The 18525-nt window shown below is 28.8% G+C and overlaps 1 protein-coding gene across 6 annotated transcripts in view; it reads right to left on the bottom strand.

Annotated features, from left to right (window-relative positions):
* LOC120773108 (sodium/potassium-transporting ATPase subunit beta-1-interacting protein) overlaps positions 1–18525 on the bottom strand; it is a 180674-nt gene that overhangs the window by 16776 nt on the left and 145373 nt on the right. For all 6 annotated transcript variants that reach the window (XR_005705124.1, XM_040102086.1, XM_040102087.1 and 3 more), the window contains 3 exons: positions 15014–15094; positions 13104–13301; positions 12933–12993 (listed from right to left, as the gene is read on the bottom strand). Coding sequence is in view for 5 of the 6 variants with exons in the window: in XM_040102086.1 (XP_039958020.1) it covers positions 12933–12993; positions 13104–13301; positions 15014–15094 (340 nt within the window). In the remaining variant the exon portion in view is untranslated. The remainder of the gene's footprint in view (positions 1–12932; positions 12994–13103; positions 13302–15013; positions 15095–18525) is intronic.

Consider the following 18525-nt stretch of genomic DNA (forward strand, 5'->3'; position numbering starts at 1 on the left):
GCTTTGGGGTAGTGTTGATAGCGGACAGACAAAAAAAACGTCTGCTTCTATTCTATGTCGAATTTATTATGTTGTGGGAGCCGTGATGGCTGGGCACCCACTCTTAAGATCCCATTTTTCAAAAATTGAAAAGCTGGCCGAGGTGGCACATCTGTGGCACCCATTGCTCCAACTTCAGAGACATGAGGCAGCTGAGAGGAAAAACATAAGGTTTTTTACCACATGCACTGAGTTGCTGGGTAAGGGTTAATTTGGTTAGCACCAGGGAGCACATTGGGCCTAATGATGGCCTAACTGTGTCCGCCTGTGTTGCGGTGTTCCTGCGTTTCCATTTTAACCAATCAACCAACCAAGGAAATAGCAAAATTATATTTTTCAAAAAACAATCTCTTGCTCTTTTCTACAAAATGAGAGAATCTTAGATTACACTGGAATACACGTTCGAGTTCGAGCTACAACGTAAAGCGAGAAAAATCTCCTTTCAAATTGAAGGGAAATACTGCAACTAGTGTGTGTTTGTCATACAAGTGGCCGAGTAATCTCGAATTTGCCATTGACTTCCATAGTATTGCTTGAGACCATACAAAACATGCCTCATGTGTACATTTTTCTGTTAATAATTTACATATTTACCGAAAGGATTTAATTGAAAATTGTCGGGTTAGTGTTAGAGAGAAACTATGTGCTCTAAGGTCGTTTACAGAGCTTCAGACTTACTTGGTTGAATTTTTAAGGAGGAAGAGCGTCACCAAGAGATTCGCAATGAAAGATATGCACTTTTTTATGATGACCGCAACGGATTGATACTGATAATGAGGAAAGGTCCGATTCATTGAAATAGATGAATAATCAGGCGGTAAACGTACCGAAAGCGAAAACTCTATCAGGCAGTCGGTAATTAATTGGACAGTGATGACTAAGTGTCATTTATTCTTGTGCGTTTTTTGAAAGAAAAATGATAGATACATGGCATCATGACCTAAAGTAGCTTTTCTGACAATTAGTACTTCTATTCTTAATTTTTCTTTTAAATTGTGCTATAATATTCTAAATGATTTATATCGAGCCCACCAAACTAGGGGAGGACTTACTTCAGCAGTTTGGGCAAATTCGAACCTAAGCATAAACTGACTCTTTCACAGCAGAGGGAACTTCACTTCGACTATTTTTCTTTTGAAAGAAACTCTTCTTCGTCTCCTCTTCGACTATGTCGCTAAGCTATTTCTGACGTAAATCTCAAACGTATCTCCTTTCTCACTTCTTTCACTGCTGCAATCTTCTCCGCAATCACTCTACATTAAATCAATTTAAACTCAAGGATTCACAAATAAAGTGAGCACACACTCGTTGACACAAACATAAGCACAGATGACATTGAGCACCGAGCAAATAACAAATAACAAATGATTTCTTCTATTTTTCAATAAAAATATAAACACAATTTATGTATGCTCAGCACATGATAACGCTTGATATACAGACGATGAATTAGACATACAGCAACATATAAACAACGAAAAAGCAACAAAACAACAGATCTGAATGCAGCTCTGCGGTTTTTCGTTGCAGAAAGATGAATGAGTTTCAAATTAAAGTGAAAAGTTGGAAATGTAAGCAAACAAAAAACGGTGATGGCAAGACAAAGGGTGAGCAGAGAGAGAGTGAAAGTGGATATAAATTTGATGTGGCAGGCAAACAAAGCATACCGACTTAACTTTTGATACAGATGGAGGGATATGGTATACATATCTATATATTTGTGTATATATTTTTTTTCAAACAAAATAAAAAAAATAAAAAGTTGACTAAGGTTATATAGTATGTTGCAGCTTAAACAATACATTAGTGAAATTGTGGTCGGATTAGTAGCACATGCGTTACATATATACATATTTATATAGAATTATTTGTATGTGGCGCTTATATAATGGTTTAGTACGAGGGTGAATTAATTACTTGAGGCCGAAGGATAAACAAAAGCTTCAATCAAATTTGAAAGGATGAGTGATGATTTCCATTAATACCAAGGCAAAATATTTTCGTACAAATGCATTTTTAAGTTTTGGTTGAACGTGCGAGTCATGCAAAACATTTAGTCTGGGCAGAAAGTATTTTTTTTTAGAAATAGCGCAATAGATCGCTGACTTAAGCCGCACGTCAAAAATAAAAAAATATCAATAATAATTGTAAAAATTATTTATTTTTATTAAGGTTTAAATTATAAAATTTTTTGGAATTAATATTGTTAAAAAATATATTTATTGAAAAAAAAAAACAAAATCTTCCAAACAATATAAAAAAACTATGATAAACAATTGATTTTCTAATAGAATTTTTTTAACAATTTAAAGAATTTACAAAAAATTTTGTATTGTAAATATTATTTAGTCCAATATTAATATTTAAAATTTTAATTATATATAAAAAAGTATTTTTATTAAAAGAATCTTTAAAATAAAAAAAAAACAACTAAAAACACCGAAAAAATTTTTTTCCAAAAAGTATTTAGTTCTTTCAATAATTTAAAATTTTTTTTAAAATATTAAATATAAAAATCATTTATTTCAATTAAGCATCAAATTTAAATTATTTTTTGAATAAATACAATTAAATAATACAAAACGAAACATTTTTTTTCTAACATAATAATAAAAAAATTAAAAAAATATAAAAAAAAACCAAAAAAATTATATATTATATATTATATAATAAAATTTATATATTATATATTATATAAATTATATATATATTATATAAATTTATATATTATATATTATATAAATTTTTTATAAATGAATTTAAATAATGACAAAACTAATTTTTTGTTTTGCAATTAAATAATTTAAAAAAATTTTAATAAAATTAAAACATTAAATAATAAAAAGAGACACTTTTTTTCTAAGATAATAAAAAAATTTGTTATATCAAAAAAAATTATATATTTTACAATTTTTTTATAAATAAAACTAAAGAATAAAAAAACTATTTTTTTTGTTACTAAATAATTGAAAAAAATTTTAATAAAATTGAAAATTAAATAATAAAAAAGAAACTTTTTTCTAACATAACAATACCTATAAAAAAGTAAAAATATTAAAAAATTCTATACAATTTTTTTTATAAATAAAACAAATAATGAAAAAACAAATTTTTTTGTAATTAAATAATTAAAAAAAAAAATTTATAAAATTAAAAACTTAAATAATAAAAAGAGACACTTTTTTCTAAGATAATAAAAAAAAATGTTTTGAAATCAAAAAATTATATATTATACAATTTTTTATAAATAAAATTAAAGAATAAAAAAACATTTTTTTTTGTTATTAAATAATTAAAAAAATTTAATAAAATTGAAAAATTCAAAATATATGTATATATATTACAAGCATTTTTTATAAATAAAATTAAGTAATAAAAAAAAAACTTATTTTGTAAATGAGAAGTTAAGAGAAATTTTTATTAAAACTAAAAATTTAAAAAAATATTTATATGTTAAAAACAAATTTAAAAATAAAATTAAATAATAAAAAAAAAACATTTTAAAATATAAAAAAAAATTTAATAAAATTAAAAATTATAAAAACTTTTAATAATGTGCTCTTCCGATCTTTATTAAAAACTTTTTTTTATTTATTTTTCATTCAATGAAAAATAATTTTTAAAAATTTTCAAAAAGTATTCTTACTTACAGTATAAAAAATTAAGAAGATATATCAATCCTAAAACTTATTTATATTAATTAAGAATTAAATTTAAATCACTTTTTCAATAAATTTTTTTTATTAAAAATAGGATCTATAATATAATAAAAATTAAAAATTGCGAAGATAATTATTTTCGAAAAAATCTGTTTTTTCTTTAAACATTATAATAAATTACAAAAATATTAAATGAAAAAATTATAATAATAATAAAATCAAATCAAATAAAAAATCGAACCAAATAAAAAAATCATAAAAGAATAAAAAAAAGTAATTCAATTAAATTTTGCCATAATTATTTTTAATAATTGTAAAAAAAAATATGCAAATAATTTGTATTAAAAAAGAGAATCTTTAAAACAAATAAAAAAATTGTGAAAATTAAACTTTTATTAACAAATTATAAAAATAAAAATAATTCTAAAAATTATTCATTTCGCTTAAGGATTGAATTTAATAACTTTTTCATTAAATAATAAAATAATTTTAAATTTTTAAAAAATCTGCATAAAACACAAAATCTAAAAAGCAAGTTTTTCAAGCTCATAATTTTACTTTGAACTTTTTAACTACTTTCTAGCCAAACTTATTACTAACTGCCCAAAACTAAACGCTTCTTCAAATGCTTAACTAAATATTTACATATAATGACATGAGTGGGTGAGTAATGTCTTGTGAGAAGAAAAAAAATTAAAAACAAAATTATGTATAAAAGTGAAACCCACAAGCAGTTGTCTTGGTAATCAATTTGATAGACAATTTTAATTACAAAATATTAAAATTAATATAATAAAAGGTGAATATTATATTGGAGAAAATATACGTATTAAGTAAAAATTGTATTAAGTCATTATGTAAAATAAAAAATATAATTGCAAGAAAACTACTAATTTTATTAAAATTTTGTTTGAATTAATTTTATTAATTTTTTTTTGTTTTGTATTAATTTTATTAATTTTCTATTTAGCCGTTGGTGTGTGGCGAGAGCATTTGGTGGCAGATTTCGACTTTTTGAGACGGTGAGTGAGAAAGGAAATATTTTTGATTTATTTTTATTTATTTTATTGAAATTATTATTTATTATTTTTTCGTGTTTGCTTCGACAACGTTGAAAAATTATAGCCTTGCTTAGTGATAGTGCGAGGTTTAACCACAATATTATCGGTTATCTATCGGTTATCCGGTATCGGTACCGGTTCCGAAGACAAAAACCGTATGCTTGGTATAATTATTATATCAGGCACGATTATGAAAATAATTAAGAGTTTGAAGTTATTTGCCGCGATAAAGTAGTTTAAGATGCTCATGTTAAGAACAACCTCTTCTTTGAAAAAATATATTTATATATATAAATATAGGTCTGCCTAATCACTATATTTTCTATTTTCAATATTTTGTGATATATGTGGTAGGATTTTTTAGAATATGTTGCCTACAAATTTAAGAACAAAAACTCAAAAACAATGAAAAACTCGTATCTCCAAACTGATCTTCTATTATTGTGTCTTGCTAGACAAGCTTTTGAGTTTCGATTCAATATGTCTTTATTTTTGTTTTTCCTTTATTTTTTTAGAGTCTATTGGTATTGTTTCTTATTCTTACTAACTCTTGTAATATATCATTCTGACGAAAGATTTAATTGCCTGAAATATTTCTGGTGAACTGAAAATACTTCAATAATATTGCTTAAGAATGCTGAAAAGTGTATTATTTTGTAGAAACAAACGATTCGAACAAGCTATATTTTAAGTATTCTAGGAAGAACAGACGTCGGCAGCCTGTAGCAAGGTCTTCTGAGTATTCACTAGAAGCTAATTAACCACTCAATCATTTCTTTGGCCGAATTAAGATCTGCAGTTTTCGGTAATGAACCGGATAAACATTCATCCATTTAGAGCAAACCTCAAATCATTTCATTATACCATGAGCAGGGTTTATTAAGTTTGTAACATCCAGAACAACTGAATATGATCAGCGTGACGATCCGTTCCCCTTTCCAGCTGTCTGTCTGTATTTACGCGATCTAGTTCCTCAGTTTTTAGATATCCATCTCAAATTTTGTCATACGTGCTTTTCATCTAAAGAAGCAGCTCATTTGTCTGAATTCCGATATCGAAATACTATGGCATATATTTGCTATACAAACTGATCCATCAAAATTACGATAAAAATCTTTTTATACCTTAATACACTTTAAGAAATACACGTGTGAAGGGTACTAAAGCTTCGGTGGAGCTGATCACTTTTTCTTTTTAAATACTTCTTCACTAAATCTAGCTAATTTACTTTGAAGAGATATTGATGGGCATATATAGTACATCGAGCTTACTACATACTAAGAATTGTGCTAAGCGTGCACTTCTCCTGTGACTTTTCGTTTAACTTCAAGATATTCTTTTCTTTCTACTCTGTCCTTTCGCACTCAAGACTATTTTTTACACCAATTTCTGCCAATTAATGGCTGGGTTGATAAAAAAAAATATTTTTGCAAAGCTGCACACATATTTATGTACATATGCACAGTTATTTTTATCTCGCTTAAGGACACATAATTTGTCACTGCCAACGGCGTGTGGCCGCCAGCAAACAAGCAAGTGTGCTTGCTGTGAGATTATGAGCGCCTTGCTGTCGGTAATCTCTTGAAATTCATATCACTGTTTGCACACTTTTTTGTCATGCGTGTGTACACATAGTCGTGTGTATGTGTATGCGTGTATCGAGATTTGCATAGTAAGACACGGCACGCAAGAATCGAGCAAGAGAAAGCGTCGTAAAGAAGCCATTGGCAGTGAAATGCCAAAAAAGTGCAAGAACACATAAAGGCACATGCGAACATGTGTGTATTCAAGTATATATGTGTGTGTGTATAAAGGCATATTGCTCGAATGCATGTCAAGGTACATAGTTGTGCATACAAAGCAGGGGCAGCACGGTTGCATGCGCACCCTTTTTCTTGCATTTGTGAATTTTTTCGATTTTACTTTTATTTCTGCTTTAAATATTTTATTTTTCACTGTTTTTTCTTGCCCCGCTTTATTCATCTTTACTTTTACGCTTTTTGAGCTTGCGTGCAGTGTGCTTTTTTCTTCGCTTCGCAATCTTTGTCATTTTGCTTTCATTTTCACTTTTCTTCGCATGCATTCGTTGGAAAATTGCGATTTCACTTCCGCGCTTTTGTTTGCCTACAAAAGGCTAAGGCCCGCCAGTTCAAACCAGGAATATGCAAAAGCTCTGTAAACATGTGTTCCGTCATCGTCGGTTTGTGTATAAGTGAGTATGTGTGTGTTCGTTTGAGCGCGTTAAGTGTTGTGTACCAAGCTTCGCAGTTTACTCGTAAAGCTTGTGTGCGTAATCGACCACTGTACCGTTACTGCTATCGGCTGTAACAGGCGCACAAACGCTTTGATACAGCTTATAGTTGCGTAACTGTTCAACAGGGCGGGGTTTAGATGGCTGGTAGGAAATTTCATACTTTTAGCATGATTAGTAAAAACTATTTCTTACTAATTACGGTTTTAAAGCTGAGTATAAATAAGTAAGATTCTTTGGTCATCGTATTGGTAAGGCAGACTCCGAACAACTGATCAAATTTGACCCAAATTGGTTCATATAAACTGCTGCGCAAACCGAATAAAATATGTTTCCACATTGGCATAGTCAAGTTTTTATGAATATGACAACGAAACTGCCGAACAGTCTAGCGTATGGTGCTTCAAAAAGAAGCCGAAGCCGATGAAACTATAATTCACTGAAAGCCATCCCAGCCGAGGCTTAAAATACATATGTACATAGTATGTATGTATGCCATATCGGGAATTGTATAAAGAGTTGACATGCTTGTGTTGGCTGAGAAGTTAACTTATTTTCAAGGCGATAGTAAAGATTTATATTAAAATATATGAAAATGTTGTTTAGTTTGACAGTCCGAGTTAATTTTGATCAGCTAGTATATCAATGATAATAAAGAAGTATGCAATTAAAAGGTTTGTACGAGTATATACCATGAGTTGGCTACAACATCTTTTCTGTCTTAACTTCTTCAATAATAACTTAAAACATCTATTTAGTACTCACAGGGTTACACACAGTACAGTGGCGTGCAATAATAGAGAATAAATTATATATTTTTTAAATTTATAGAAAGAAAAATGTTTATGCACAGTACCATAAAAAATGGACTTCTATGATACTTAAGTAAGTTTACAGTTGAAAATGTGCCATAGGAGGGTTGCCATTTGATTAAAAATTTTATTTTAATACAATTATCAATAGAGTATGATAATGTGTTAATAAGAGAATTAAACTAAAGAGATTAGTGGAGATATTTTTGACAAGAGTTGCCACTTGTTCGCAATTTTTTATACAATTGTATTTGTAATGTAAGCGAAATATTGTAATATGGACACCAATATATGAGTTTAAAAAATAATTTTTCAAAATGTTGCCACCTGTAAAACTTTTTTAAGCGCGGTATTAAAAAACAAGCGGCTTCATTGATATTTAAGAAAGCTTTTAGTTGAAAATATTGTTTACAGTGTTGCCATTTGTTCAAAAATTTTAATTGAAGTAAATTTTTAGTTGAAACAAAATTTCGAGAGTGCTGCCATTTGTTTAAAAATTTAAACTTCATCATAAAAAAAAATAATAATAATCATAAGAAAATTTATAAATTAACTTAAAAAAATTAATTTAATGGAATAAAATAATTGTAATAATTCCATTTAAGAAACTTCATTGCTAGAAACATTCTAAGAAGAGTTGCCACTGATTTGCGTTTTTGTATAAAATTAAATTAAAAAAAATAAGTAAAATATTGAAATATGAACGAGGAGAATTTAATATTTTTAATTCTATAAAGATTAAGTCAGAAAATAGTTGCCACCTATTTTAAAAATGAATTGAAAGAAGTTGATAAAATAAACTCAGTATTTTAGTAGTGGATATCAAAGCACAAATGTTTAAGAAACATAAGTATTTATGAGATGGTTGCCACTTTTTTCAATTTTTTATAAATGAAAAATTAAAAGAAAATTTAAATGTTGAAATACGGAGGCCCAAAAATGTGTTTAAGAAATATGGCGACATATTTTTTGAAAGAGTTGCCACCTGTTTAAAAAATATATAGTGAGAACAAAACAAATAAACTTAGTATTCCAATAGTGGATATCAATGTAGAAATGCTTAAGAATCATGAGTATTTTTGAGAAGGTTGCCACTTTTTTTCTATTTCAATAAATGAAAAATTAAAAAAGAATTGTAATGTTGATATACGGACGGCGTATTTTTTTAGAGCGTTGCCATCTGTTTAAAAAATATTTCAAGCGAATGAACAAAAAAAGAAGCGAAGAAAATAAAAAAAAAAATTATTCTTGTTCATTAATGACTATTTCAAGGCTGAAAATCCTCAACAACTTCTACTCTTGAAAAAAAAACCTGCAAGGGAGCTTTGCAATATTTTAATTCATTAAAATAACACATACATAAATTCAAATCGTGAAATCTTCATAGAAGCCCCAAAATATTTTTATGCTGCTATTTTCTCACGCAATACTGTATATGTATCTGTGAGTGAGCATCAACATTCACAAGCTGAAACTGTGCCGACACAACCAGCACCAAAGGCTTTTAATCGTCGTCAATGTAGTATGTCACTCATACGCACTGTATGCCATAAAATTGCTATACACCAGACAACGGTGGGAGCTAAGCCAGCTGTCATATTGGAACGAGATTTGCGCAAAGACACAAAAAATGTATTATATTTATAAATTAGACTGACAATGTCAGACGTGATGGTTGGGGCCTTATTAAAAAAAAATTATAATTTCCATCTGTATATTTTTTGGTTATTTTTTAGTTGGTTGTAGTATTTTATGACAACACAAAAAATATTTTATTAAAATATAGAAAGTTCAAATAATACAATCAGAATTTTCTAAATCGACTTATATTCTTTAGTCAGAATGCTACACTTCTTGCTCCACTTGCATATACATATAAATACATGTACAAATATACAAATTAAGGAGGTTGTTATATTCAAAGACGTTTCATATCCTTATAAGCAATCAAAAAAATATTTTTTAACAAAAATTTAAACTGAAAGCTTTTTTGTACTAAATTTTACGGACCACCCTAATATTCGTCAATATAAACATACAAAAAATATATATTTTCCAACGATTAAAAAAAATTAAAATGAAAACCTTTTTTCCTAAATATTACGAACCACCCTAATATTCGTACATATAAACACGCACAATAGAACTATATCTAACACATTTAACTGCTTACCCCACTCGCATGTGCCGTCTATGTGGCAAGCGCGAGGATAAGTACTGAGACGCACACTTTGGAGGACTTTCTGCTGGCGAGTGAACTACAGGCGTGCTGCAACCAAACTAGTCCACATATAAGGATGTATGTATGTATGCCTATATGTGTAGGCGGGTATATGTTTCATTCATACTTGACATTTTGAGTTGGGTGCGACGGCTGCGACTGGCAGCACAACTGACTGCTGATGAGCACATTTCTGCCCGTTTCCCTTGGAAATCACCACCAACAACAACGGCCGCAACACAAACAAAAAGGGAGCACACATATACATGTGACAGCGAAATGAATGGCAATGCAAATTTCCTTTATGCGGAGATAGTTAGCTGCCTGCACTTGAATTGATTTGTAAAGCAGCATTTGACTCGACTGTCACACAAAGAAAAGGCCGTGCAAGTGTACATATACATATGTATGTATGCAAGCGTGTGTGTGTGCATGGCAGGAAAAATGGCTCAACAAACAAGCGCCAGTCAAGCCAGCAACTGATAGCCGACTTTATGCATACAAATGTGTGTGGGAGTTGGATTTAACCAGCTTTTTTGTCGCACGACGTCGTCTCGGTTGCGTTGTCGCTGTTGGTGGCAATGAAAACGAAAACGAAATGAGTTTAAAAAACTGCAGTTTCTATGCGTTGGCGGTGCGGTGCAGTGAGGCGCGTTGTGAAAGTGAAAAGTTTCTCGTTTGACACTAATGTCAATATGAAGGTGAGTGATGTCGATATTGCTGCTGCTGGTGGGCGCACATCACTTCGGGGTTATTATGTTTGTTTTGACAGTGGCATTGAGCGAGGGATTTCTGCAGCAAAAGAAAGCAGTTTTTTGAAAGCGAAAGCAGACATACATATGTATGTCACGAAAAAGAGTTTGAAGGAACTTTGTAGTTGAGAGGTTTCGAATTTAGTACTTGATGGCTTTCTAGAGTCCATTTAAATGATAACAATAGCATGGCAGTAAATTGAGACTAAACAGTTTTTAGTAGTAAGACGTCTAAAAGCGCAAGTGAGGTTTTATTGTAACTCTCTTATTAAGGCTTGCTTAAATCAGTAAGCGATATGGAAAGCTCATTTCATGAATGAGAATGTCAGAAAAATACTAAAAACGAATTATTAACAGTCAAAGAGAAAACCCTCCCGCAAAAAATTCATTTTAGATGTGGAATAATAAATTTTTACTATTTTTATGTAACGGTATTTATTAATAAATAATCGTTTTATACAAATCTCAAAAACTTGAGCTGCTCGAGGAATATATAATAGATATATATCAATATACATACATATATGCAAACAGAATTTTATTTTTGAAATGGACTGGACAAGAAACCTCAAAAGTTATCGATATATTATAATTAAGTTGATGTTTTTGCATTATTGTTCAAATTAAAATCGAAAAGAAAATGCTGACTTGCGATTAGAACAAATTTATCGAAATCGAATTTATCGATGACCTTAATTTTTTTATCGATACAATTTTTTTTAATTTCAGAGAGCTTATTTCGATGACGGAATGAGTAACTTTTCCTGAATACATCAAACCATACATAAAAAAGACCGATATGATAAATTTGCATTTTTTATGTTAACTGTGGAGATACACCAAACGTTCGATACATTATATTTATATTGTTGTTTTTGCGTTATTGTTCAAATGAAAATCGAAAATATCAACTTTTAACATAAAAGCAAGTGCTGACTTTCGATTAAAACAAATTTATCGAAATCGATTTTAATCGACTACCTGAATTTTTTATCGATAAATATTTTTCGATTTAAAGAAATTATTTTTCACTGACGGAATGGGTATGAACTGCTTTTTTTTCAAATCGAATTATTTTTTAATAAATTAACTACTATTAACTATTCCTGAATATTTCAAAACATAACCGATATTATGAGATTGCATTTTCTAATTTTTTGGTATATAGTATATGATACCATATATTTTCATATAAAGCTGTTAAGGAACCGCAAAATTTATCGATATATTATATTTTTATTGTTGATTTTGCGTTATTTTCTATGTTAACCTCGAAAATATCAAATCTTATCACATAAGCAAGTGTTGGCATTCAATTAAAACAAATTTATCGAAAACGATTTTTATCGATTGCTTGAACTTTTTATCGAAAAAAAAATTTTGATTTAAAAACTTTTGTTTCGCTAACGGAATGAGTAGGAACTGCGTTTTTTCATTTTTCACCCCTCAAACAAAATTATTTTACAAAACCGATTATTTCTGAATATTTTAAAAACATAAACGATATTATTTGTTTGCACTTTTTATGGAGAGCATATTTCTTTTATAAAAAAACTTTTACACAATAATGTTTTTACTGAAGTAATATTAATTAATTTTTTTTTTTGGTTTCATTCTTACATTTTTTGTAACTAGTTCCATTTTACTGCCCGCTGGGTATCATTTAATTTTTAATAATTATTTGATTACTATATTTATTTTCTTGTTTTTTATATAGTGAAAACTTTAATATTTAATATTTTTTTTATGAAGTTCAGCAGTTTAAATTACAAACGCGATATTTTTTACTCTTTGTTTTAATTTATTATTTTTTATATTTTTTTCTTATTTTGTTTTATTGTATTATACTTTTAATCTTATTTTTTCAGTGTTTTTTTTCTATTGGCACTTTTGCCACCTTTGTTATATTTTCAATATTTATTTTTATAGTTCCATATTATTTTTTAAACTTATTTTTTTAATACTTTTGTGTTAGTTTCACAAGATTTTTGCATAAAAAAATATTTTTTTTATATGTTTTTTATTATATAAAAGTGGAAATCTGCACCAAATCTAATTCACACCTATTAATTGAAATTATTTCCTACTAATTTGTTTTTAAAAAAAATATGCAATAATTAAAAAATGTTCAACTTACATCTGTCATCTTCATCGAGGAATATGTAACTTATTAATATGGCGCCTAAAATACCAAGTAACTGAAAAAGGTTGAGAGAAAATATTTATAAAATATTAAAAAATCGTTACATATTAAGAGATATTACATAGATTCATAAAAGGAAAGCAATGTTGTTAGGTCATTACTCACCGCTAAAGCGCATTGCACACCCGACTGCACAATTTCGACTATAGTATAATCTAATAAGCAATCGTCCACACGTTCCGGACGTATTGGACGAAATGGATCATCGGAGGTGATATTGACTGGATATGTTGGCTTGCAACCATAACCGTTCACCTCGAACCAGGAGACGCTACCGGTGCCCAAATTTAGCAGGTCGCTGTCCTATTGAGAGAAAAGAAATTCGGACGGAAATATGATGCGAGACAAATAATATGTTAGAACACTTATGAATATATATTATTTTAATGAAAAATGTTTTTTTTTACGAAAGCATATGCGGTTAGCAAATATGAAATTAAAAAAAAACTATAAAATTAAAAAAAATTATTAAAAAAAAAAACAAACAAAAAAATGAAAAATAAAAAATAAATAAATACGGAATTGATGAATGAGAGAAAAAATATTTTTTAATATAAAACGCTATTATAACTAAATTTTTTCACAAAACAAATTAATAAAATATACTAGTTTTTTTTTTATTAAAAAAATGCATTACTTATTTCCAAAATTTTTTAATTACTATTTTTAAAATATTAAAAAAAAAGATTATTAAAAAACTTTATTTTTTTATAAATATCTCCTTTAAAAAAATATTTTTTTATTTATTCTGCATTATTATATTTGCTATAAATTTTTTTTTTAATTTTCAAAAAATAAATATTAGAAAAGCATTGTAATACCTTTTATGAAAAATAGTTTCCAATAGTTTTTTGTAAATATTTTCCAAAAAAATTGTAATTACTTTTTGTTTAAATATATTACATATTTTTTAAATCTTAGAGTATATTTCGTATAATTTTTTTCAATTTAAAACTATTACAAACAAAATTTGAAATAATTTTTATGAAAAGTATTTTTTAATATTTTTCAAAAAATGTAATTACCTTTTGTTAAATTTTTTTTTTTTGATTTTAAAGCCTATATAGTTTATTAATTTTTTGAATCTTATTACATATTTCCTACACTAAAATGTTTCTAAAAACAGAAACTATGCTTTTATGAGAAATATTTTTAATAATTTTTACCAAATTTTTTATTTATAGTGAGACATCAACACGCTAAAAATTCAGTTCTTCTTTTCTAATAATAAAATTTTTTATAAAAAAACTATGAGAAAAAACTTGATATTTTTATGGAAATATTTTTTATATTTTTTTTTATTATTTTAATTTTTTTTTTAATTTTTGGTGAAACCTTTTATGGAAAATATTTTTTCTTTTTAGTATAATAATTTTTTTTTTTTGTTTAAAAGTTTTAAAGATATTTATATATTTCATGGAAAATATGTTTTTATACTTTGTAATTTTTTTTCAAATTCATTTTAATTTTTGTGGAAAATTTTTATGGGAAATACTAAGCATTCTTTAAAAAAAATTAATTACTTTTTGTTAAAATTTTTTAAAGATTTGTATTTTATTTTTTAAATTTTGTTAAATACATATTTTCCAAAAAAAGATTTATATAGAAAAAGATATTACAGGAAACTTTGTATTTTTTACGAATTATTATTATTTTTTCAATTATTTATATCATTTAAATTTTGAAAAGTTTAGTTTACCTAAAACTAATATATTAAAAAAAAATATTTTTGCGCAAATTTTTAAAGAAATTTTTTCATATTTTGAACTTAAATAGATTGTATAACTTTTGAAATCGTATAATACCTTTTGTATATAATAATAAAAATTTTCTCAAGAATTTTTTTTTTGTCAAAAATTGTTTATAGTTATTTTTTTATTTTTTTAAGAAATTTCTGACCTATTTCTACTTCCTCTGTGCTTACTTTTTTGAAATACTTTGAATATTATTTACTATTTATAAATTTTGTTATACATATTTATGTATACTACCAAATATCTATATGTTTAACTTACCCGATCCAATATGCCTACATTCAGGTAAAAGCATATGAGAAAAGCATTCCAACCGATCCAAATGAAGCTCCATATTAAATACTGAAAAACAGAGAGTATATAACAAGACATAATTATATATATTAGTATGTGTATATAAATATATATATGTATGTATATAATGTTCATAAATATATACATTATATACGCCCCTAACTAAATAATAATCTCCATAAAATATTTAACAATTTTTTTTTGTTTGACTCTGTTTTCGGTCAACCCCATTTAAAGTGTGTCAACTCAACCGGAAAAAAATTGTACCGAAAAAAACAAAAAATACCAAACAACAAAAATAAATCGTCAAAAGCAAATTTTCTATGCGACTTCTTATCTCTAAGCACCTAATAAACTGTAGCAATGCAGTAACAAGCTGATTTGCTATCGACGACGCCACGGCGTATGCGCAAACCCCCTGAGCGCAGCGACAATCAGAAGTGATAAGCTTTAATATTTCTGTGTTTTCTTAGTAGCATATGTTTTGTATGTCGAATTCGACAGTGCCGACACAAGAATTTTTTGATAATTTTTAGTTTCGCTGAAAATTATTACATACAAATGTGTTTATAAATAGCGAGTGAGCACGTAGAATTGGTTAGATAAGATAAAAAAAAATTAGTACAAATTGGGGGGAACTTGTTGAATATAAATTTGCTGAATTAATACTGAAAATGCATTTATGAGCGCGTGGCGTTGGTGGTAATTATGGGCAGATGTTGAATGTGCAGCATGAAAGTTTGTAAGCAGATTTGTTCTAGAATATGTGTATTTATGCAGTATATACATACGTGTATATACGAATGTAAATATGCAAATAATCAGTTAAAAGTCTAACAACTGTTAAGATTTTCGAAACTCTATTTTTCCAGTATTGCTACCCCACACATAAACATAACTATATAAATAACCCCAATAAGTATGGTATACACTATAACTTGTGGCAAAACACTCGTATTTAATTAATATTTTCTTAGAATTAGGCACTCTAAAAAGGAAGAACACAGTTTACTTTATATTTGAGCAAATTTAAACCCGCTACTCTAATTAATTCTTTTAAAGGTCATATTATTTTGTTACGCGCTCCGAAATGTAGGCAACATATTATGAAAGCTGTCTGCAATAGACAGTATATTGCAAATTTTGGCAGGTTCATATCCAGTATACCTACATTTGGTCACACCTAAAGCTTCAAAAAATTCTGTATTAGTCTTTGAAACCTAGAAGGCAATAAAAAATATTTTATAAATTGGGTACCGTACTGACTTTGTATGTTTTTAGGCGCACCGTAGTGAAAACCATCGTGTTGGAGTTTGGTATGTTACATATGTAACAGTTATAACTGCATACAATGATAGTAGTAGCCGAACCAAAAAATACACGCCAAAGACGCTCAAAAATCAAGGTGATGCTCATCGTTTTTCTCGATATTCGTGGTTCGGTGCATCACGAATTTGTTCCGGAGGCACAGACGGTCAATAAGGAATTCTATTTGGACGTATAAAAGCGACCGTTGAGAAGAGCCGGAATTAAGAAGGAACAATTCATGGATTTTACACGATTGTGATCGAATTCAAAGCCAAAAACGCAATAACTACCATCGATCAACCACCGCATTCACCAGATTTTGCTCTGTGTGATTCTTTTTGCTCCCCAAACTGAAATTGCCGCTCCATGGAACGCGTTTTCAGTCGATCGAAGAGATAAAATTCGCTAAAGGGACTGAAGGCCAAGCCAAGAGGTCCTTATGAAAAGTGTTTTCGAGGTTTGGAAAAAATGTTGGCATAAGTGTACTGCATCTGTTGGATATTACTTTGAAGGCGGGACAATATATTTATAATTTCCTGGTACTTTTGTCACAATGTATATGTAGATATAATATACCTCTTTCAGGGTATAAAAATACTAAGCCAAGTCAATGGCACACTTATGTATATACATACATATATGTACGTATGCCATAAACACATCTTTCTTTCACTTAACTCGCTCAAACTTAGATAAAAAGCACGCTTATCAAACGGGGCGAATGTACGCATTTGCATATGTAAATAAGAAAAATGCATTTACAAAATCAAAAACCTTGGCCACACCAAGCCGCAAAAGCAAAACTTATCACAGCTGCGGGTTCACAGCGAGTTCATATAAACTTTCCTCATCGCTTTCTGCTATTTATGCAGTGATTATTTGTTGTGGGCGCTTTCTAGCTGTTTGTTTCATATCTACAGTCAGGCATACAAATATGCAAACATACGTATTTGAAGCGGTGTGTTTGTGGTGACATTTTATTTATATACTATGTATTGAGATATAAACATTGATAAGCACGTGCAGTAGATTGCTTGGTTCATTTATTATATAGTCACATTACATATTATTTATTATACTCTCGCAACAAAGTTGCTAAGGAGAGTATTATAGTTTTGTTCACATAACGGTTAAAACTAAAAGAGTCAGATATAGGGTTATATATACCAAAGTGATCAGGGTGACGAGTAGAGTTGAAATCCGGATGTCTGTCTGTCCGTCCGTCCGTCCGTCGTGCAAGCTGTAACTTGAGTAAAAATTGAGATATCATGATGAAACTTGGTACACGTACTTCTTGGCTCCGAAGGTTAAGTTCGAAGATGGGCAAAATCGGCCAACTGCCACGCCCACAAAATGGCGGAAACCGAAAACCTATAAAGTGTCATAACTAAGCCATAAATAAAGATATTAAAGTGAAATTTGGCACAAAGGATCGCATTAGAGAGGCATAGTTGGACGTAATTTTTTTGGAAAAGTGGGCGTGGCCCCGCCCCCTACTAAGTTTTTTGTACATATCTCGGAAACTACTATAGCGATATCAACCAAACTCTATGGAGTCGTTTCCTTCAGGCATTTCCATATACAGTTCAAAAATGGAAGAAATCGGATAATAACCACGCCCACCTCCCATATAAAGGTTATGTTGAAAATCACTAAAAGTGCGTTAACCGACTAACAAAAAAGGTCAGAAACACCAAATTTTACGGAAGAAATGGCAGAGGAAAGCTGCACCCAGGCCTTTTTTTGAAATTGAAAATGGGCGTAGCATCGCCCACTTATGGACCAAAAACTATATCTCGGGAACTACTCTACCGATTTCAATGAAATTCGGTATGTAATATTTTCTTAACACCCTGATGACATGTACGAAATATGAGTGAAATCGGTTCACAACCACGCCAATGATGCCTTCTCTGTATAATATATACATTAGGAACCAATGATGATAGCGGAACAAAACTTTACACAAATACGGTATTTAAAAAATATGTAAATGACGGATAATGAAATCTCGATTATCACTTTATCGTGCGAGAGTATAAAATGTTCGGTGACACCCGAACTTAGCTCTTCCTTATTTGTTTTTTTGATATTTTTTATGATTTGCACATTTACAAATTCATATAGAAGGATATCGTAATATTATATACGCATACAGATGTAGGTTTGTG

Source organism: Bactrocera tryoni, chromosome 3, assembly GCF_016617805.1.
Source record: "Bactrocera tryoni isolate S06 chromosome 3, CSIRO_BtryS06_freeze2, whole genome shotgun sequence".
In the NCBI taxonomy this organism is placed as follows: domain Eukaryota; kingdom Metazoa; phylum Arthropoda; class Insecta; order Diptera; family Tephritidae; genus Bactrocera; species Bactrocera tryoni.